A 21,311-nucleotide genomic window follows, 5' to 3' on the forward strand; every position below is an offset into this window, starting at 1 on the left:
TGACTCCTGCAAAGTGTGAACAACTCTACCCAGGGGCCTCTTCCAGGACTCTGGTGAACAGTAGCCTGATGGCCGCACACTTGGGACCACTTTTCAGCTCTGCCTATGGTGACATGCACATGGTGTGGGCAGATTTCACAACCCATGGCCCCTGCCACCATCTAGGACTTGGCTGGGAGTTCTGGAATCTCTTTGTCAACCCTCAGGCTCTAACATAATTTGTTGATGATGTAAATGGTGCCCCTTTAATAGTTGGTGTTTCTTATATAGTGTACAACCTGAACAACCGTCCAAGGCATCCCCTGCTCTTCCAGCACAGTCAGGTGTTGAGGCCTCTTTTCTGAAAGGATTACCAAAAACTGTCCGGTCATGAATAGCCTCTTTTGAATACTGGGGATGACATAATGATCAGCACCCCTCATCCTTCAGGAGCTGAAACTATCGTCCCAAAAACCTCTCTGGAGTTGACTATCTGAGTGTATCAAATTGAGCCAGAAGGAGATGGGGGAGAAAGGGCTAGATTTTGTCTTTTTGTCCCAGGAACCTCTTGCATATAGCTGGTGCCAGCAAAGGGGGGAAAAACCCGGAGAGGCCTGGAGGCTCCAGTACATAGTGAGGCTGTTTTGGGGTCTTCTCCTTCTTGTCCCCCTCCTGTCCATAGAGGCTCTCCAAAGAGGTCCAGAATGCCCTGGCCAGAGCGAGCAACACGGCCGAGGAGACCATCAGTGCCATGAAGACTGTCCGGAGCTTCGCCAACGAGGAGGAGGAGGCAGAGGTGTACCTGCGGAAGCTGCAGCAGGTGTACAAGCTGAACAGGAAGGAGGCGGCCGCCTACATGTACTACGTCTGGGGCAGCGGGGTACGTGCCCCTGGTCAGGCAGCTCTGGCTATGGAGGGAAGGGATGCAAAGATGGGGGAAGCCCTCGATCTAGGACATCAGCCCTGCGTGTTGGTGTCAAGCTGGTAGAAATCTTTCTTTCTTTCCTTCCTTCCTTCCTTCCTCCTTCCTTCCTTCCTTCCTTCCTTCCTTCCTTCCTTCCTTTCCCTCTCTCTCTCTCTCTTTCTCTCTCTCTCTCCTTTCTTTTCTTTCTTTCTTGACAGAGCCTCGCTCTGTCACCCAGGCTGGAGTGCAGTGGCGCCATCTCAGCTCACTGCAACCTCCGCCTCCTGGGTTCAAGCGATTCTCCTGCCTCAGCCTCCTGCGTAGCTGGGACCACAGGCACCCGCCACCATGCCTGGCCAATTTTTGTATTTTTGGTACAGACAGGGTTTCACTGTGTTGGCCAGGCTGTTCTCGAACTCCTGAGCTCAGGTTATCCACCCGCGTCAGCCTCCCAGAGTGCTGGGATTACAGGCGTGAGCCACCATGCCCGGCTGAGAATCTTTCCAGGTTGCAAGGCCACCCCTCTCTCCCCCTCACCTGGCGTGGGGTGGCAGGGTGGGAGCTTTCTTTTCCCAGCTGGGGAAACATCCTTGCTGAGGCGGGGAGTCAGCAGGTCCCTAGGCCACTTTCGGGCAGGTCTCATGTCATGGCCACACACACTCCTGACAGTGTCTGGCACACTCCCGGGAGTGAGTCACAGCCCCTCCTTGGAGGATGAGGAGCACTTGGATCATGGTACTGCCCCACTGGCCACACATGGGAGGTGGGCAGGTCAGGGCATAGCTGGGGAGGAATGAGGAGGGTTTGGAGTGAGAGGGAGGAGGGAGTCGGTGGTCTACAGGGGAGCCAGGGGACAGAGGATATCTGGGTCCTCCTGGGGCTGCCACCTCCCAAAAGTACCAGCCAAGGAGGAGAGGAGGGGCTGAGGGCCAGCTCAGCCGGCCGCGCCTCTTAGCAATCTGTCCGCCGGCAGGGGGTGCCTTTGCAGCTTCCACCAAGGCACAGTGGTCCAGACAGCAGCCTAGTTCTGGCTGGGCATGAGGAGGACAGATGGAGTCCCTGATTGGGTGTGGGCTGCCATGGGTACTCAGACTCCACTCCCTTCCCAGATGCCCCCCAGGCACAGAAGGAAGGCACGGGCGCCCCCAACACAGCCCCTTCTTCACGGAACCCCGCTGGGGGAGGAAACACAGAGTTCGCTGTGTGACCGTAGCCAGGGCACTTGCCCTCTCTGAGTCATGCTCTTCCCCACGAGGAGGATGAATAGCTCCCGTGTGGCCAAGCTGAGGAGCCTGGGGGTGGCATGTGTGTGCCAGGGCCTCACAAAGAAAGCCTTGTTCTGTGGCCAAACCCACAGCCTGCTCCAGCTGGAGGCCTCTGTAGGGAAATGCTCAGGGCAGGGGTGGGCTGAGGGACAAGCCTTGGAAGGCACCCCTGCCAATGGCTGGCATTTCAGTTTGTGGCTGAGTCTGCCCTCACCTCCCTCTGCAGCCTGGGATGGGGCAGGGAATGGGGGATGGTGGGGGATCCAAAGTCCCCCCGACCCATATGCCCTCTCCCTCTGCCCCAGCTCACACTGCTGGTGGTCCAGGTCAGCATCCTCTACTACGGAGGCCACCTTGTCATCTCGGGCCAGATGACCAGCGGCAACCTCATCGCCTTCATCATCTACGAGTTTGTCCTGGGAGATTGTATGGAGGTGAGGGGCCCGTGCTTCCAGGGATCCAGAGAGAAGGGAGGGGTGTGGGGAAGAGGGATCTTAACGGGGTGGTGGGGCTCCGGGGGCTCTGAGCAATGTGGCATTTCTCCCTAAGGTAAGCAGGGGAGACAGTATGATCATATCAAGAATGATAATACTAGGCAGGGCGCAGTGGCTCACACCTGTAATCCCAGAACTTTGGGAGGCGGAGGCAGGCGGATCACTTGAGGTCAGGAGTTCGAGACTGGACTCACGTGATCTTCCCACCTTAGCCACTTGAGTAGCTGGGGTTATAGGCACCCACCACCACACCCAACATGCCACCACACCCAGCTAATTTTTTTTTTTGAGACAGAGTCTTGCTCTGTCCCCCAGGCTGGAGTATAGTAGTACAATCTCGGCTCACTGCAACCTCTGCCTCCGGGTTCAAGCTGTTCTCCTGCCTCACCCTCCCCAGTAGCTGGGACTACAGGCATGCACCACCACGCCCAGCTAATTTTTGTACTTTTAGTAGAGAGGGGGTTTCACCATGTTGGCCAGGCTGATCTCGAACTTCTGACCTCAAATGATCCGCCTGCCTCGGCCTCCCAAAGTGCTGGGATTACAGGCCCTGTGCCCGGCCAGCTCTGGGGTTTTGAGTGTTTACTACCAGCTGTTGCCTTCACAGCAACAGGACACAGGTGCTGATATCACCCCCATATCACCAGTGAGGACATTCAGCACCTAAGAGTCTGAACTCAGGAGACAGACGGGCCTGGATTCAAATCCTGGCTCTGCCACTTCTAGGCTGTGTGACCTGGGCCAAGTTACTTGAACCCTCTGGGCCTGAGTTTCCTCATCAGTAAAAAAAGAGATAATGTTAGAACCTACCTCCTAACATACAGAGCATGCTTGGCCGGGTGCAGTGGCCCACACCTGTAATCCCAGCACTTCGGAGGCTGAGGCAGGCGGATTCCTTGAGCTCAGAAGTTTGAGACCAGCCTGGGCAACATGGTGCAACCCCATTTCTGCTGAAAATACAAAAAATTAACTGGGCGTGGTGGTGGCTCATGCCTGTGGTCCCAGCTACTTGGGAGGCTGAGGTTGGAGAATCGCTTGAACCCAGGAGGCGGAAGTTGCAGTGAGCAAGATCGCACCACTGCACTCCAGCCTGGGCAACAGAGTGAGACCCTCCTCTCAAAAACAAATACATAAAAGCAGAATGCTCAAGAAAATGGGCCGTTATTGTGATTTACATTCATATTCTATGTATTTTTACCCGAGGAGAATATGTTTATAGTACAGATTAAGACCCATTTTGAAAATTGAAATCAAGCCAGGTCTAGTGGCTCATACCTGTAATCCCAGCACTTTGGGAGGGTGAGGTGGGAGGATCACTTAAGGTCAGGAGTTTGAGACCAGCCTGGCCAGCATGGTGAAACCTTGTCTCTACTAAAAATACAAATACTAGCTGGGCGTGGTGGCGAGCACCTGTAATCCCAGCTACTCTGGAGGCTGAGGCAGGAGAATCACTTGACTTGGGAGGTGGAGGTTGCAGTGAGCCAAGATTGCACCAGTGCACTCCAGCCTGGGCGACAGAGTGAGACTCTATCTCAAAAAAAAAAAAAAAAAAGCTATGCTATGGCAATTGAAAGACCAAGGCTGGATTCCCGCTGTGCCACACCCCTGCCAGTTCCTGTGCTTCCATCTGCTCCTGTGGGGATGACGGCACCCACTCGGCTGGATGGCTGGGAGGGTGCTGGTGACGCTGCTGTCCTCACCTCCCCTGTCATTATCTAATGCAACAGTGAGTGGTCACTGGCCTCCTGCACCTCCCCACCAGAACTCCTTGCTTTCTCTGTACCCGCCTCATCTCTCTACTAGCAGGGGTGGGTCCTAGGAGTCGGGTGTCAGTGGGACAGGAACGCGTGTCTCCTCTCCCCAGTCTGTGGGCTCCGTCTACAGCGGCCTGATGCAGGGAGTGGGGGCTGCTGAGAAGGTGTTCGAGTTCATCGACCGGCAGCCAACCATGGTGCACGATGGCAGCTTGGCCCCCGACCACCTGGAGGGCCGGGTGGACTTTGAGAACGTGACCTTCACCTACCGCACTCGGCCCCACACCCAGGTCCTGCAGGTGAGGGCACGGCTTGAGACCTGCCAGAATCAGCCTTTCCGTCACCCCATTTCTCACGTACCTCCTATACTCCAGGCTGTGGCAGGGCAGCTGGGAATATGTCAGGCAAGATCCTTGCCCTCCAGGAGTTTTGGGCTCCAGTTGGGGAAGACAGATACTTAACAGGATGATTCCAGATAATAAGTGCTAGAAAGAAAATAGATCAGGGTGCTGTGGTAGGGATGGTCCATGGGAATGGTGGTAACAGTCAAGAAGGGGTTCTCGGAGGAGGTGACATTTGAGGTGAGACCTCATCAGGGGGCTCCCTGCAAAGAGAACATTCCAGACAGAGGAAACAGCAAATCTAAAGGGGCTTCCAAGTCCTAGTGTCCTAGAAAGGAGAACATTTAGGGGCCAGCAGTGTCCAAGCGAGGCAGAGGCACATGGGGTAGGCTGGGAAGGGCACCCACCTGTGTTGAAGGCCAGGGCATCCAGTCCTGGGACCTGAGCCAATGACCCCACACTGTGCCTGTGTGTTCTTTGCAGAATGTCTCCTTCAGCCTGTGCCCCGGCAAGGTGACGGCCCTGGTGGGGCCCTCGGGCAGTGGGAAGAGTTCCTGCGTCAACATCCTAGAGAACTTCTACCCCCTGGAGGGGGGCCGCGTGCTGCTGGACGGCAAGCCCATCAGCGCCTACGACCACAAGTACTTGCACCGTGTGGTATGTGGATGGGCCTGGGCTGCACTCCTCTGCCCTTTCTGCATCTGTCTTTCTCGTGAGCTGTAACAGGTGCAGAAGAGGGCACTAAAGATAAATGGACAGTTCAAAGAATTATCACCAATTACAGCACCCTCCTAGAGAAACAGAACATTCTTGGCCGGGTGCAGTGGCTCACACCTGTAATCCCAGCACTTTGGGAAGCTGAGGCTGGAGGATTCCTTGAGGCCAGCCTGGACAACATAGTGAGACTCCGTCTCTATTAAAAAAGAAAAAAAGGGCAGGTGTGATGGCCCACACCTATAATCCCAGCACTTTGGGAGGCCGAGGCAAGTGGATTGCTTGAGCTCGAGAGTTCAAGACCAGCCTGGCCAACATGGCGAAACCCCATCTCTACTAAAAATAGAAAAATTAGCCAGGTGTGGTGGCACATCCCTGTAATCTCAGCTTCTTGGGAGGCTGAGGCACGAGAATCACTTGAACCCAGGAGATAGAGGTTGCAGTGAGCTGAGATTGGGCCACTGCACTGCAGTCTGGGCAACAGAATGAGACTCTGTCTCAAGAAAAAAAAAAAAAAACAGAACATTCTGGCACTCCAGAAGCCTCCTCCTCCCCCTGCCACATGTCCCTTCTCTTCCCCCAAGAAGTAATGTCTTGGCTTTTAGAGTCTTCATGTTCTTGCGTTTAATTGGTTCTGCCTTCTCTGTGCACCCTCGAACAGCAGAGCGCTGTGCTGCCTGCTCAGAACTTCATCTGGGTAGAATCCTGATTGGTGTGTGGATTAGTTTGTGTCTTGTGTCTCCCACTCAACATTATGAGTCATCCAGGTTGAGGCTGGGGATAGAGTTCATTCATTTTCATTGCTGGGTGGTAGCCCACTGTACAAATGTTTATCACAATTATTTATGCATGCTAGATATTTGAGTTGCTTCCCTTTTTTTTTTTTTTGAGATGGAGTCTTGCTCTATTGCCCAAGCTGAAGTGCAGTGCTATAGTCCCAGCTCACTACAGCCTCTGTGCTCCCGGGTTCAAGCTATTCTCCTATCTCAGCCTCCCTACTAGCTGGGATTACAAGAGTGTGCCACCATGCCCGACTAATTTTTGTTTTTTTTTTTGGTTTTTTTTTTTTTGAGACGGAGTCTTGCTCTGTCGCCCGGGCTGGAGTGCAGTGGCCGGATCTCAGCTCACTGCAAGCTCCGCCTCCCGGGTTTACACCATTCTCCTGCCTCAGCCTCCGGAGTAGCTGGGACTACAGGCGCCCGCCACCTCGCCCGGCTAGTTTTTTGTATTTTTAGTAGAGACGGGGTTTCACCATGTTAGCCAGGATGGTCTCGATCTCCTGACCTCGTGATCCGCCCGTCTCGGCCTCCCAAAGTGCTGGGATTACAGGCTTGAGCCACCGCGCCCGGCCTTAATTTTTGTATTTTTAATACAGACAGGGTTTCACCGTGTTTCCCAGGCTGGTCTCAAACCCTTGAACTTAGGTGATCAGCCTGCCTTGGCCTCCCAAAGTGCTGGGATTACAGGCATGAGCCACCACACCTGGCTGGGTTGTTTCCCTTTATATTTTATTTTATTTATTTAGTTATTATTTATTATTATTATTTTTTTGAGACAGAGTCTCGCTCTGTTGCCCAGGCTGGAGTGCAGTGGCCGGATCTCGGCTCACTGCAAGCTCTGCCTCCCGGGTTTGAGCCATTCTCCTGCCTCAGCCTCCCGAGTAGCTGGGACTACAGGCGCCCGCCACAACACCCGGCTAATTTTTTGTATTTTTAGTGGAGACAGGGTTTCGCCATGTTAGCCAGGATGGTCTCAATCTCCTGACCTTGTGATCCACCCTCCTCGGCCTCTGAAAGTGCTGAGATTACAGGCGTGAGCCACCACGCCTGGCCTATTTTTTTTTTTTTTTTTTTTTTTGAGACAGGGTCTCCCTCTGTTGCCCAGGCTGGAGTGCAGTGGCACAGTCACAACTCACTGCAGCCTCAGAGTCCTGTGCTTAAGCCATCCTCCCACCTCAACCTCCCAAGTAGCTGGGACTGCAGGCACATGCCACCATGCCCAGCTAATTTTATTTTTTTTTGTAGACATGTGATCTCACCATGTTGCCCAGGCTGATCTCAAACACCTGGCCTCAAGTGATTCTCCTGCCTCAGCCTCCCAAAGTGCTGGGATGACAGGTGTGAGCCTCTGCACCTGGCCTGTTTTTCAGTTTTGTTTTGTTTTGTTTTACCATTACCAAAAATACCAATGTGGGATGTGGACAATTTTGTCTGTGTTTTCTGGTGTACATGAGTATGTTCTCCCAAGGTGTAATCCTAAGAGTAGAAAGCTTGGTGATAGTGGATGTACATCCCCAGCTGCAGTAGTTTCTGCCACAACAGCTATCCCCAGGTGGTTATACCAATTTATGTTTTACAATTTACATTCTACCAGCAGTGAAGGAGAGTGTCAGCTGTTCCACATTTAGGTCATCTCCAGTACTCAAAATAGGCTATTCATGACTGGACAGTTTTTAGTAATCCTTTCAGGAAAGGAACCGTAACACCTGTCCCTGTGCTGGCCTAAGAGCAGGGATGCCCTGGATGGTTGCTCAGGTTGTGCACTGTCCAAGAAATATAAACTATTAAGGGAGCACCATTTACATCATCAATATAAATTATGTGAAAGCCTGAGTGTTGGCACAGAGATTCCAGAACTCCTAGCCAAGTTCTAGATGGTGGTGAGGGCCATGGGTTGTGAAATCTGCTCACACCATGTGCATGTAACCAGAAATAGATTGTTGTGAAGTGATGCCAAGTAGGGGGCCACCAGGCTGCTGCTCACCCAAGTTTTAGAAGAGGCCCCTGGGTAGAGCTGTTCACACTTTGCGGTAGGTACCACGCTTCAATTCTCAGACACCTAGCATTGTCAGTCCTGAATTTTTGCTAACTGGTGAGAATGCAGTGGTAGCTTATTGTGGTTTTTTGCGTTTTCCTGATTACCGAAGATATTAAACACCTTTTCATGTATTTATTGGCCATTTGGTTTTCCTTCTTCATGAATAGCCTCTCATATTTATTTATGTACTTTTGCTTTCTTTTCTTTTTTTTTTTAAGATGGAGTCTCGCTCTGTGGCCCAGGCTGGAGTGCTGTGGCGTGATCTCGGCTCACTGCAACCTCTTCCCCCTGGGTTCAAGCAATTCTTCTGCCTTAGCCTCCCAAGTAGCTGGGACTATAGGCACATACCACCACACCTGGCTAATTTTTTGTATTTTTAGTAGAGACAAGGTTTTACCATGTTGGCCAGGCTGGTCTCGAACTCCTGACCTCAAGTGATACGCATGCCTCGGCCTCCCAAAGTGCTGGGAGTAAGCTATGGTGCCTGTCCTATTTATGTACTTTTCGTTTGAGATAGGACCTCACTCTGTCACCTAGGCTGGAATTTGGTGGTGTGATCATGGTTCACTGTAGCCACGACCTCCTGGGCTCCAGCAATCCTCACACATCAGCACATCAGCCTCCTGAGGGACTATAGGTGCACACTACCACATCGGGTCAATTTTTTTTTTTTTTTCCAAGATGGAGTTTTGCTCTTGTTGCCTAAGCCAGAGTACAATGGCACGATCTCCACTCACCACAACCTCTGCCTCATGGGTTCAAGCGATTCTCCTGCCGCATCCTCCCGAGTAGCTGGGATTACAGGCATGCGCCACCACACCTGGCTAATTTTGTGTTTTTAGTAGAGACGGGGTTTCTCCATGTTGGTCAGGCTAGTCTGGAACTCTTGACCTCAGGTGATCTGCCCACCTTGGCCTCCCAAAGTGCTAGGATTATGGGCATGAGCCACTGTGCACACGTGGCCAATTTTTTAATTATTATTATTATTATTATTATTATTTTTTTTTTTTTTGAAGCGGAGTCTCGCTCTGTCGCCCGGACTGGAGTGCAGTGGCCGGATCTCAGCTCACTGCAAGCTCCGCCTCCCGGGTTTACGCCATTCTCCTGCCTCAGCCTCCCGAGTAGCTGGGACTACAGGCGCCCGCCACCTCGCCCGCTAGTTTTTTGTATTTTTAGTAGAGACGGGGTTTCACTGTGTTAGCCAGGATGGTCTCGATCTCCTGACCTCGTGATCCGCCCGTCTCGGCCTCCCAAAGTGCTGGGATTACAGGCTTGAGCCACCGCGCCCGGCCAATTTTTTAATTATTGAGACGGAGTCTCACTATGTTGCCCAGGCTGATCTCAAACTCTTGGGCTCAAGCCATCCTCGCACCTTAGCATCCCAAAGTGCTGGGGTTACAGGTGTGAACCACCATGCCCGGCCTCTGTCTTTTAAATTTAAAAATGTTAATTTCTGTAAACATAAAACAATAAAATGCTACAAGCAAATCATATTCTCATAGTTATAATGAATCTTGTAACTCAGACATGCGTGTCCCCCTCCACCTTACCTTTTGAATTTCAACACATGGAGGTAACCAGTGTTAACAGTTTAGTAAATATCCTTTTCAGCGTGTTTCCTATCTTTATAGAAATGTATCAGTATATGAAGGCACATGCTTATAATTTTTTTAAACAAAAATAGAATTATGCTGTGTATATGTACCTATTGCAATTCAGTTTTAAGGATGTACTGTCACTATTTAACCAATCCCCATTTATGGATACCTAGATTGTTTCTATTTTAATTTAATTAATTAACTAGTTATTTTTTGCTACTTACCGTGTTGCAATGATATCTTCCATACTATGTTTTTTTTCATTTTGTAGATATGGGGTCTTGCTGTGTTGCCCAGGCTGGTCTTGAACCCCTAGACTAAAGAAGTTCTCCTGCCTCTGCCTCCCTAAGTGCTGGGATTACAGGCATAAGCCACCAAGCCTGGCCATACTATTAGTTTTGCAGGCCCAGGTTCCTGAAACTGGAATCTAGAGATGATAGCTCCTTTAAATTGTTCTCTTAGAGGGGAGGGGACCACCGCCTGGGCAGTCTGTATGACCTGGAGCCCTGCTGTGGCCTCCTGCTTCCTGAGATGGGCAAACTCATTCAGAGCAACATTCTATACTCTATCCCTCTTTCTTTTTTTCCAGGACAGGGATGGCCAGTGAGCTTTCTCTTGGAGGCAGGGAACTTGGCTTATCCCAGAGCAGCAAATGTAGCAGGCCCCAGTGTGCTGTTTACGGGAGCTGAGGGCTTGTGGGTACAGGCAGGAGTCACTGTTGGGGAAGAAGAGAGGCAGCTCAGTATAGTCACTGGGCCCTGATCAGGTTTCAGGCCTGAGACTGCTGGCGTCTCCAGGCCCCAGGCAGCAAGGCTGCTGGGGAAAGCTGGATGAACACATTCCTAGCCTCTCATGCCCCGTGCTTCCTCCTCCCCAGATCTCCCTGGTGAGCCAGGAGCCCGTGCTGTTCGCCCGCTCCATCACAGACAACATCTCCTACGGCCTGCCCACTGTGCCCTTCGAGATGGTGGTGGAGGCCGCACAGAAGGCCAACGCCCACGGCTTCATCATGGAACTCCAGGACGGCTACAGCACAGGTGTGGAGCTGGGGGTGGCCCCTCTCCTGGGCCCACAGGATCACCCTCAGGGACATAACTCTCTTGAGGGTTAAGGACTGCCCTCTGCTACCTGCTCTCTTTTTGTAAAGATGGGGTCCCGCTATGTTACTCAGGCTAGACTGGACCTCCTGGGCTCAAGCAATCTTTCTGCAATCCCCAAAGTGCTGGGATTACAGGCATGAGCCACTGTGCTCTGACTCAGCAAAGTATTTACTAACTAAATTATTATAGAAGCCCATACACTGGAATATTATGCTGCTGGGAAAAAGAGGAAGTAGAAGAAGGAGGAGGAGGTGGAGGCAGAGGAGGAGGCAGCTCTCCATATATCAGTATAGAAAGGTCACTGAGATATGATGCTAAGTGAAAAGAGCCAGGTGCAGAGTATAAGGAGCTGTTGTTTTTTCCTATTAAAGGATCAGGGAGATAAAAATAACATGTTCATATTTGCATGAAGAAACTCGATAAGGACGTGTAAGCAACTAATGAAAGAAGTTTTGGTGGGAGCAGGAGGGAACTGAAGAAAGGACTTGAACTTTTCATTATTTATAGGTTTTTTTTTGAGATGGAGTCTTGCTCTGTCACCCAGGCTAGAGTGCAGTGGAGCGATCTCTGCTCACTGCAAGCTCCGCCTCCCGGGTTCACGCCATTCTCCTGCCTCAGCCTCCCAAGTAGCTGGGACTACAGGTGCCTGCCACCATGCCCAGCTAATTTTTTTGTATTTTTAGTAGGATGGGGTTTCACCATATTAGCCAGGATAGTCTCGATCTCCTGACCTCGTGATCCGCCCACCTCAGTCTCCCAAAGTGCTGGGATTACAGGCGTGAGCCACCGTGCCCGACTTATTTATAGTTTTATATATTTTTAGAATTTTTTTTTTTTTGAGGCAGGGTCTTGCTCTGTCACTCAGGTGGGAGTGCAGTGGCGTGATCACGGCTCATTGCACCCTCAACCTCTTGGACTCAAGCTGTCCTCCCGCCCCATTTTTTATTTTTGTTGTAAAGACGGGGTCTTGCTATGTTTCCCAGGCTGGTCTCAAACTCCTGGGCTCATGCAATCCTCCTGCCTCCCAAAGTGCTGGGATTACAGGCATGAGCCATTGTGCCCAGCCTATATTTTTAGATTTTTGAACCACATGAATAGCCCCTTTTCAATAATTAAATATATACAATGTATAGGGGAGATTGGAGAGATGTTGATCAAAAGATAAAAATTTTCATTTAGGAATAAGGTCAAGAGACCTGTTGACTATAGTTTTTTGTTTGTTTGTTTGTTTGTTTAACTGAGAGTCTCACTCTGTCGCCCAGGCTGGAGTGCAGTGGTGCAATCTCACTTCACTGCAACCTCTGCCTCCCAGGTTCAAGCAATTCTCCTGCCTCAGCCCTCCGAGTAGCTGGGATTACAAGCGCCTGCCACCATGCCTGGCTAATTTTTTTTGTATTATTAGTAGAGACGGGGTTTCACCATGTTGGCCAGGCTGGTCTTGAACTCCTGACCTCAGGTGATCCGCCCGCCTCGGCCTCCCAAAGTGGTGGGATTTCAGGTGTGAGCCAACATGCCTGGCCAGCTATAGTTAATAACAGTGTACTGTGTACTTGAAAATAGCTAAGAGAGTAGATTTTAAGTGTTCCCTCTAAAAATAAGTGATAAATATGTGAGACAATGCATATGCTAACTGGCTTGGTTTAGCCATTCCACAGTGTATATGTATTTCAGAACATCACATTGTACACCATTAAATATGAGCTATTTTTAGTTGTCAATTTAAAATAATTTTTAAATAAAAATATACTAAATATACTATTTTTTTAAAAGTTACCTAATATGAACTTAAGTGGTTTTAATTAATTGATATAATAAATATTTTAAAATAATGTTTTGGAATTAAATAGAGGTGGTAGTTATGCAACATTGTGAATGCACTAAATGTCACTGGATTATCCACTTTTTTTTGAGATGGAGTCCCGCTCTGTCACTCAGGCTGGAGTGCAGTAGTGCGATCTTGGCTCACGGCAACCTCTGCCTCCTGGGTTCAAGTGATTCTCTTGCCTCAGCCTCCCGAGTAGCTGAGATTACAAGCACGTGCCACCACACCCGGCTAATTTTTTGTATTTTTAGTAGAGATAGGGTTTCGCCATGTTAGCCGGGATGGTCTCAATCTCCTGACCTTGTGATCCGCCCGCCTTGGCCTCCCAAAGTGCTGGGATTACAGGTGTGAGCTACTGCGCCCAGCCCGGATTATTCACTTTACAATGGTTATGTTTATATTATGTCAGTTTCATCTCAATGAAAGCAAAATGAAATAATAAAGAGCTGGTGGCATGTCCAGGTGCACTGGCTCACGCCTGTAATCCCAGCACTTTGGAGGCCAAGGCAAGAGGATCGCTTGAGGCCAGGGGTTTGAGAACAGCTTGGGCAGTGTAGTGAGACCCCACCTCTATAGAAAAATATTTTAAGTTAACCAGGTGTGGTGGCATGCACCTGTATTCTCAGTTACTCAGAAGGCTGAGGCTGGAGGATCGCTTGAACCAAGAAGTTTGAGGCTACAGTAAGCAATGATTCACTACTGCACTCTAGCATGGGTGAGAGAGTGAGACCCTGTCTCTAAAATAATAATAATTTATTGACTCCATTTCCTGTTGATGGACATTTGAGTCTATTTGTTTTATTTTTTGCAATAACAGCGCTGTGAGTCATGCGTGACCTGTGTCTATATTGTTGTGCATGGGAGGAAGTTGGTCCATGGGGAAAACTGGTCCAGGTGGGCTTGCTGGGCCACAGGCCGCACGCACATCTGTGGTGAATACACACAACCTTTGCACTGCACAGACTCATAGACCCAGGGTGATTGCTGCAGCTCTTCAAGCCATGGGACTCGCTCCAACTCCCCTTCTCCAGGAGGACGGGTGAGGGCCTGTCTCCCTGCAGCCTCACCTGCACTGTGTACTGTCAGATGTTTGGGTTTCTGCCAAATGAATGGGTGAAAATTGGTAACTTGGTATCAATTCGCATGTAGGCTTAATCTGCATGCCCCTGATGCGTTGGGTGAGGGGAACATCATTTCATGAGCTTTCAAGCTGTGGATTCCAGCCTGCCCTTTGCACAGCTGCAGGGCAGGGACCCTCACTCTTCCCCAGGGCTGCCCGGCCTCACCTGTTGCTAAATTGTCTCTGTGTCTCCACCATACAGAGACAGGGGAGAAGGGCGCCCAGCTGTCAGGTGGCCAGAAGCAGCGGGTGGCCATGGCCCGGGCTCTGGTTCGGAACCCCCCGGTCCTCATCCTGGATGAAGCCACCAGCGCTTTGGATGCCGAGAGCGAGTATCTGGTGAGTCACAGGGCGGCAGGCAATGCCGGGGCAGAAGCGGCTCCAGGCGGCCAGAGCCCCCATCACCCAGCAGATGGGTGCTGAGAAGAGACGGGCCCCAGGAGCTCTCCCAGGCTGTCAGCCTCCTGGGCTGGTGAATTCCTGGTGTTGAGAGTGGGGAACCAGGAGCCACTCTGGGCCCAGCCTCCAGGCTCCAGGCAGAGCTGTATGGTGTGGGGCGAGAGAGAAGGTATCAGAATGGGGAGACCTAGGTCGTGATTGGTGGCTCACACCTGTTATCCCAGCACTTTGGGAAGCCCAAGCAGGTGGATCACCTGAGGTCAGGAGTTGGAGACCAGCCTGGCCAACATGGTGAAACCCCGTCTCTCTAGAAATACAAAAACTAGCTACTTGGGAGGCTGAGGCAGAAGTATTGCTTGAAGCCAAGATTGTAGGAGGTTTGGGCCCGGACGCGGGAAGAGCCCTGTGGTGGTTATTCTTCCTTGCTGAATTGTGAAGAAGTCCGGGGTCACAGGAGGAGGGCTCTGTGCCAACTGGTAGAGTAGTATTTCCATTTTTTTTCTTTTTTTTTTTGAGACAGAGTCTTGCTCTGTCGCCCAGGCTGGAGTGCAGTGGCACAATCTTGGCTTACTACAATACTTACTGATACTAATCCCAGCTACTTGGGAGGCTGAGGCAGAAGTATTGCTTGAACCTGGAAGGTGGAGGTTGCAGTGAGCCGAGATCGTGCCACTGCACTGCAGCCTGGGCAACAGAGCCAGACTCCATCTGGCTCAAACAAACAAACACAAACAAAACAGGCCTGGTATGGTGGCTCACGCCTGTAATCCCAGCACTTTGGGAGGCCAAGGCAGGCGGATCACTTGAGGTCCAGAGTTCGAGACCAACCTGGTCAACATGGTAAAACCCTGTCTCTATTAAAAATACAAAAATTAGCTGGGCATGGTGGTGTATGCCTGTAACCCCAGCTACTCAGGAGGCTGAGGCAGGAGAATCACTTGAACCCGGGAGATGGAGGTTGCAGTGAGCTGAGATTATGCCACTACACTCTAGCCTGGGCGACACAGTAAGACTCCATCTAAAAAAAAAAAAAAAAAAGCCTGGGTGCAGTGGTTCACACCTATAATCCCAGCACTTTGGGAGGCTGAGGCGGGCGGATCACCTGAGGTCAGGAGTTCAAGACCAGCCGGGACAACATGGTGAAACCCCATCTCTACGAAAAATACAAAAGTCAGCCAGGTGTGGTGGCGGGTGCCTGTAATCCTAGCTACTTGGGAGGCTGAGACAGGAGAATAGCTGGAACCTGGGAAGCAGAGGTTGCAGTGAGCTGAGATTATACCACTGCACCCCACCCTTGGCAACAGAGCAAGACTCCATCTCAAAAAACAAACTAACAAAAACAAAAAACAGAATGGGGAGACCTGGACTAGCAGCTCCGTTATGCAGTTTATAACTGTGTGACCTCAAGCTAGTGCTTCCCCTGTGCGTTTCATTCTCACTGGTCAGGTGGGCCCAGTCATGTATTTGGAGATGGCTAGCAACCTCAGTCTATCCGCGGATTGATGCCCTTATTACACAGAGAGTTCCTGAGCTCTTTCCAGGCACCAGGCACCGTGCTGGGGTTATCGTGGTGGGCTGACCAGACCAAGACCCTTGTCCCCACGGTGTTTCCATTCCAGTGGGGAAGGCAGATAAGAAAAGGAATGCCAGGCGCGGTGGCTCACGCCTGTAATCCCAGCACTTCGGGAGGCCGAGACCAGCAGATCACGAGGTCAAGTGTTCGAGACTAGCCTGGTCAACATGGTGAAACCCCATCTCTACTAAAAATACAAAAATTAGCTGGGTGTGGTGGCAGGCACCTGTAATCCCAGCTACTTGGGAGGCTGAGGAAGGAGAATGGCTTGAACCCAGGAGGTGGAGTTTGCAGTGAGCCGAGATCACACCACTGCACTCCAGCCTGGGCAAAGAGCAAGACTTCGTCTCAAAAGAAAAAAAGAAAACAAGCATGCATTTACCCCGTGGCCTGTGCTACAAAGCAAATGAAACAGTCTTGGGGCACCAGGAGACTGGGAGGGGACACCGTTGTCAAAGATGAGCACAGCTGGGCACCGGCAAAAGTCATGGAAACAGATTTTATGCAGTGACTCCTGACAGTGGGAAAGGAGCCGTGTGCCATCCCAATTTGGTGGTGACAGGCATTTTAAAGGGAGAATGAGGGGGTAGGGAGGGGAGCAGGCAGAGGCCCCCAGGAAAAATAAAAGCAAGCCCAGGGGACAGCCAGGAGGCCACCTGTGTCTAGCTGTCCATTTCAAGGGCATGGCTTTCAGGTCCTTAAGAGGGACACTTCTGAGATGCAGGAGATCACATACACATCTCAGAGGGACAGAGGAAGGAGTCACCGTTGTAAGCCCTTTTTAGTAAACACTCCAAGAAAAAGAGGTTGGGGCCAGTCAGCAGGTATTGACTAAAACACAGCAAATTCTCCTTGCCAAGCTGAGCTTTCTCACACAGGCACTTGAATGGGGGCTGTGGTCATCCCAGGGATACGGCTTTCTGCTGCTAGAAGCCATACTAGAGTTTGGTTACTTGGCACAGCAGTTTGGATGGAGTTACCATGTGCCAAGAGTTCTGTGGTTCTCATCATTAGAACCAAGGCCATCAGGTGCCATCTGAGCTGAGACATGAAAGAAAAGAAGTCAGTGGTGGAGAGTTCTGGAGGTAGGAACGTGCCAAGAGGAAGGGTCAGCAGGTGCAGGCCCAGAGTGGGGAATGAGCTTGGCAGGTTCAAAGCCTTAAGGTCAGTGTGGCTGGTGGGTGGGGATTGAACGGAGAGGGGTGAGGACAAAGTCGCAGGGAGGCAAACTCCTCGGCCTCTAGTACGGAGTTTGGATTGTTTGTAAAAAATAATAGGCTTTATTTTTGTTGTTGTTGGTTTTGTTTGTTTTGAGACAGGGCCTCACTCCGTCACCCAGGCTGGCATGCAGTGGCACAATCACAGTTCTCCCGGGCTCAAGTGATCCTCCCACCACCCAGCCTCCTGAGTAGCTGGGACTACAGCTGCACGCCACCACACACAGCTAAATTTTTGTATGTTTTGTAGAGATGGGGTTTCACCATGTTGCCCATGCTGGTCTCAAGCTCCTGAGCTCAAGGAATCCACCTGCCTTGGCCTCCCAAAGTGCTGGGATTAAAGGTGTGAGCCACTGCTTCCAGTGGCTTTATTTTTTAGAGCGGTTTTAGGTTTAAAAAAAAAACAGAGGCTGGGTGTGGTGGCTCACACCTATAATCCTGGCACTTTAGGAGGCCAATGCGGGAGGATGGCTTGGGGCCAGGAGTTCAAGACCAGCCTGGGTAACATAGTGGGACACCCATCTCTACAAAAAAATACAAAAATTAGCTGGGTGTGGTGGCAGGCACCTGTAATCCCAGCTACTTGGGAGGCTGAGGAAGGAGAATGGCTTGAACCCAGGAGGTGGAGTTTGCAGTGAGCCGAGATCACACCACTGCACTCCAGCCTGGGCAAAGAGCAAGACTTCGTCTCAAAAGAAAAAAAGAAAACAAGCATGCATTTACCCCGTGGCCTGTGCTACAAAGCAAATGAAACAGTCTTGGGGCACCAGGAGACTGGGAGGGGACACCGTTGTCAAAGATGAGCACAGCTGGGCACCGGCAAAAGTCATGGAAACAGATTTTATGCAGTGACTCCTGACAGTGGGAAAGGAGCCGTGTGCCATCCCAATTTGGTGGTGACAGGCATTTTAAAGGGAGAATGAGGGGGTAGGGAGGGGAGCAGGCAGAGGCCCCCAGGAAAAATAAAAGCAAGCCCAGGGGACAGCCAGGAGGCCACCTGTGTCTAGCTGTCCATTTCAAGGGCATGGCTTTCAGGTCCTTAAGAGGGACACTTCTGAGATGCAGGAGATCACATACACATCTCAGAGGGACAGAGGAAGGAGTCACCGTTGTAAGCCCTTTTTAGTAAACACTCCAAGAAAAAGAGGTTGGGGCCAGTCAGCAGGTATTGACTAAAACACAGCAAATTCTCCTTGCCAAGCTGAGCTTTCTCACACAGGCACTTGAATGGGGGCTGTGGTCATCCCAGGGATACGGCTTTCTGCTGCTAGAAGCCATACTAGAGTTTGGTTACTTGGCACAGCAGTTTGGATGGAGTTACCATGTGCCAAGAGTTCTGTGGTTCTCATCATTAGAACCAAGGCCATCAGGTGCCATCTGAGCTGAGACATGAAAGAAAAGAAGTCAGTGGTGGAGAGTTCTGGAGGTAGGAACGTGCCAAGAGGAAGGGTCAGCAGGTGCAGGCCCAGAGTGGGGAATGAGCTTGGCAGGTTCAAAGCCTTAAGGTCAGTGTGGCTGGTGGGTGGGGATTGAACGGAGAGGGGTGAGGACAAAGTCGCAGGGAGGCAAACTCCTCGGCCTCTAGTACGGAGTTTGGATTGTTTGTAAAAAATAATAGGCTTTATTTTTGTTGTTGTTGGTTTTGTTTGTTTTGAGACAGGGCCTCACTCCGTCACCCAGGCTGGCATGCAGTGGCACAATCACAGTTCTCCCGGGCTCAAGTGATCCTCCCACCACCCAGCCTCCTGAGTAGCTGGGACTACAGCTGCACGCCACCACACACAGCTAAATTTTTGTATGTTTTGTAGAGATGGGGTTTCACCATGTTGCCCATGCTGGTCTCAAGCTCCTGAGCTCAAGGAATCCACCTGCCTTGGCCTCCCAAAGTGCTGGGATTAAAGGTGTGAGCCACTGCTTCCAGTGGCTTTATTTTTTAGAGCGGTTTTAGGTTTAAAAAAAAAACAGAGGCTGGGTGTGGTGGCTCACACCTATAATCCTGGCACTTTAGGAGGCCAATGCGGGAGGATGGCTTGGGGCCAGGAGTTCAAGACCAGCCTGGGTAACATAGTGGGACACCCATCTCTACAAAAAAATACAAAAATTAGCTGGGCATGATGGTGCATGCCTGTGGTTCCAGCTACTTGGAAGGCTGAGGCAGGAGGATTCCTTGAGGCCAGGAGGTTGAGGATGCAGTGAGCCGTGATCACGCCATTGGACTCCAGCCTGGGCCACAGAGAGAGACCCTGTCTCAAAAAGAAAAGAAAAAGGAGGGAGGCTGGTCACTCGAGGTCAGGAGTTCAAGACCAGCTTGGCCAACATAGCGAAACCCCACCTCTACTAAAAATACAAAACAAAATTAGCTGGGCATGATGGCGTGCACCTGTAATCCCCCAGCTACTTGGGAGGCTGAGGCATGAGAATCAATTGAACCCACGAGGCAGAGGTAGCAGTGAGCTGAAATCACACCACTGCACTCCAGTCTGGGTGACAGCAAGACTTAGTCAAAAAAAAAAAAAAAAAAAAAAAAAAAGGGCGGAGGAAGGGAAGGGCCAGAAGACTGCAGGGCCAGGGCAGGGCTGATCCCTCATTCACCAGGTGCCTCCCTGTGTCTGGCCCTGAGCTGTCTCCCTTTAAGAAAAACCAAGGAAGCTGGCCATCCTTTATGAACTGAGCCTCAAAGAGGTTAAGCTTCAGCCCATAGGTGGTGGCATGGAGCGCGGTTGCGGGTGGGGTGTCCGTGCCATGCAAGCCAGGTCCCCACTGTCCCCGCAGATCCAGCAGGCCATCCACGGCAACCTGCAGAAGCACACGGTACTCATCATCGCGCACCGGCTGAGCACTGTGGAGCACGCGCACCTCATTGTGGTGCTGGACAAGGGCCGCGTGGTGCAGCAGGGCACCCACCAGCAGCTGCTGGCCCAGGGTGGCCTCTATGCCAAGCTGGTGCAGCGGCAGATGCTGGGGCTTCAGCCCACCGTGGATTTCACAGCTGGCCACAAGGAGCCTGCAGCTAACGGCAGTCATAAGGCCTGATGGGGGGCCCCTGCTTCTCCTGGTGGGGCAGAGGCCCCAGTGCCTGCCTGGCAGATGTACCCATGGAGGCCCCTGGTGGCCCCCAGCTGCCCGCCAAGCCCAGGCCTCCAGCACTGGAGGGTGACCTGCCATGTCCCATGGATCACCGCTTCCTGCATCTTGCCCCTGGTCCCCGCCCCATTCCCAGGGCACTCCCTACCCCTGCTGCCCTGAGCCAACACCTTCACAGACCTCCCTAGCCTCCTAAGCAAAGGTAGAGCTGCCTTTTTAAACCTGGATCTTACCAGGGTTTTTACTGCTTGGTTTGAGGCACCCCAGTCAACTCCTAAATTTCAAATACCTTTTTCTAATTGGGAGTAATGGTGGGCACATTTTCCAAGATGTTCTAGAAACTTCTGAGCCAGGAGTGAATGGCCCTTACTTAGTAGCCTGGGGGATGTCAAGAGACTAGGCCTCTCCCCTTTACCCCTCCAGAGAAGGGGCTTCCCTGTCCCGGAGGGAGACACAGGGAACGGGATTTTCCATCTCTCCCTCTTGCCAGCTCTGTGAGTCTGGCCAGGGCGGGTGGGGAGTGTGGAGGGCATCTGTCTACCATCGCCCGCTGCCAATCTAAGCCAGTCTCACTGTGAACCACACTAAACCTCAACTGGGGGAGTGAGGGGCTGGCCAGGTCTGGCGGGGCCTCAGGGGTGCCCCCAGCCCGGCACCCGGCGCTTTCGCCCCTCGTCCACCCACCCCTGGCTGGCAGCCTCCCTCCCCACACCTGCCCCTGCACTCTGCTGTCTGGAGGCCATGTGGATGTTCATGAGATGTGTTCTCTTCTCTCTTTGGTGGATGGGATGGTGGCAAAGCCCAGGGTCTGACTTTGCCAGAGGTTGCAACATGTTGGGAGAACCCAGTCAATAAAGTGTACTACCTCTTACCCCTAACCTCTGACTTCTCCTTGGGCCAACTGCCTCATTGCCCAGTTAGGTTTTTCTACCAGACCACAGCTCTCCTCTCAGCCCTCTCTGGTGGAGTTGCAGAGAGACTTTGGGTGGTCCAGGGCCTCCTCCTGTGTCTGGGAGCCCCATCTGCACTCCTCCCATCCCAGGGTCTCTGGTGCAGACATTCCTGTCTGCCTGTCTCCACGGGGATTGTGCAGGGGAATAGAGACATTGCCTCGAAATCCCAGGGGCCTC

The 21,311-nt window shown here is 51.6% G+C and overlaps 1 protein-coding gene across 2 annotated transcripts in view; it reads left to right on the forward strand.

The window, feature by feature from the left end:
- The window catches only part of ABCB9 (ATP binding cassette subfamily B member 9), a 47,914-nt gene extending 26,855 nt beyond the window's left edge, over window positions 1-21,059 (forward strand). For both annotated transcript variants that reach the window (XM_033220237.1, XM_033220236.1), the window contains 7 exons: window positions 662-859; window positions 2,454-2,582; window positions 4,507-4,695; window positions 5,221-5,394; window positions 10,744-10,903; window positions 14,111-14,247; window positions 19,870-21,059. In XM_033220237.1, the coding sequence (XP_033076128.1) occupies window positions 662-859; window positions 2,454-2,582; window positions 4,507-4,695; window positions 5,221-5,394; window positions 10,744-10,903; window positions 14,111-14,247; window positions 19,870-20,130 (1,248 nt within the window). In that variant the 3' untranslated portion in view covers window positions 20,131-21,059. The remainder of the gene's footprint in view (window positions 1-661; window positions 860-2,453; window positions 2,583-4,506; window positions 4,696-5,220; window positions 5,395-10,743; window positions 10,904-14,110; window positions 14,248-19,869) is intronic.
- Window positions 21,060-21,311: the final 252 nt, after the last annotated feature.

This window comes from Trachypithecus francoisi, unplaced genomic scaffold (assembly GCF_009764315.1).
Source record: "Trachypithecus francoisi isolate TF-2019V2 unplaced genomic scaffold, Tfra_2.0 Lachesis_group11, whole genome shotgun sequence".
NCBI lineage: Eukaryota > Metazoa > Chordata > Mammalia > Primates > Cercopithecidae > Trachypithecus > Trachypithecus francoisi.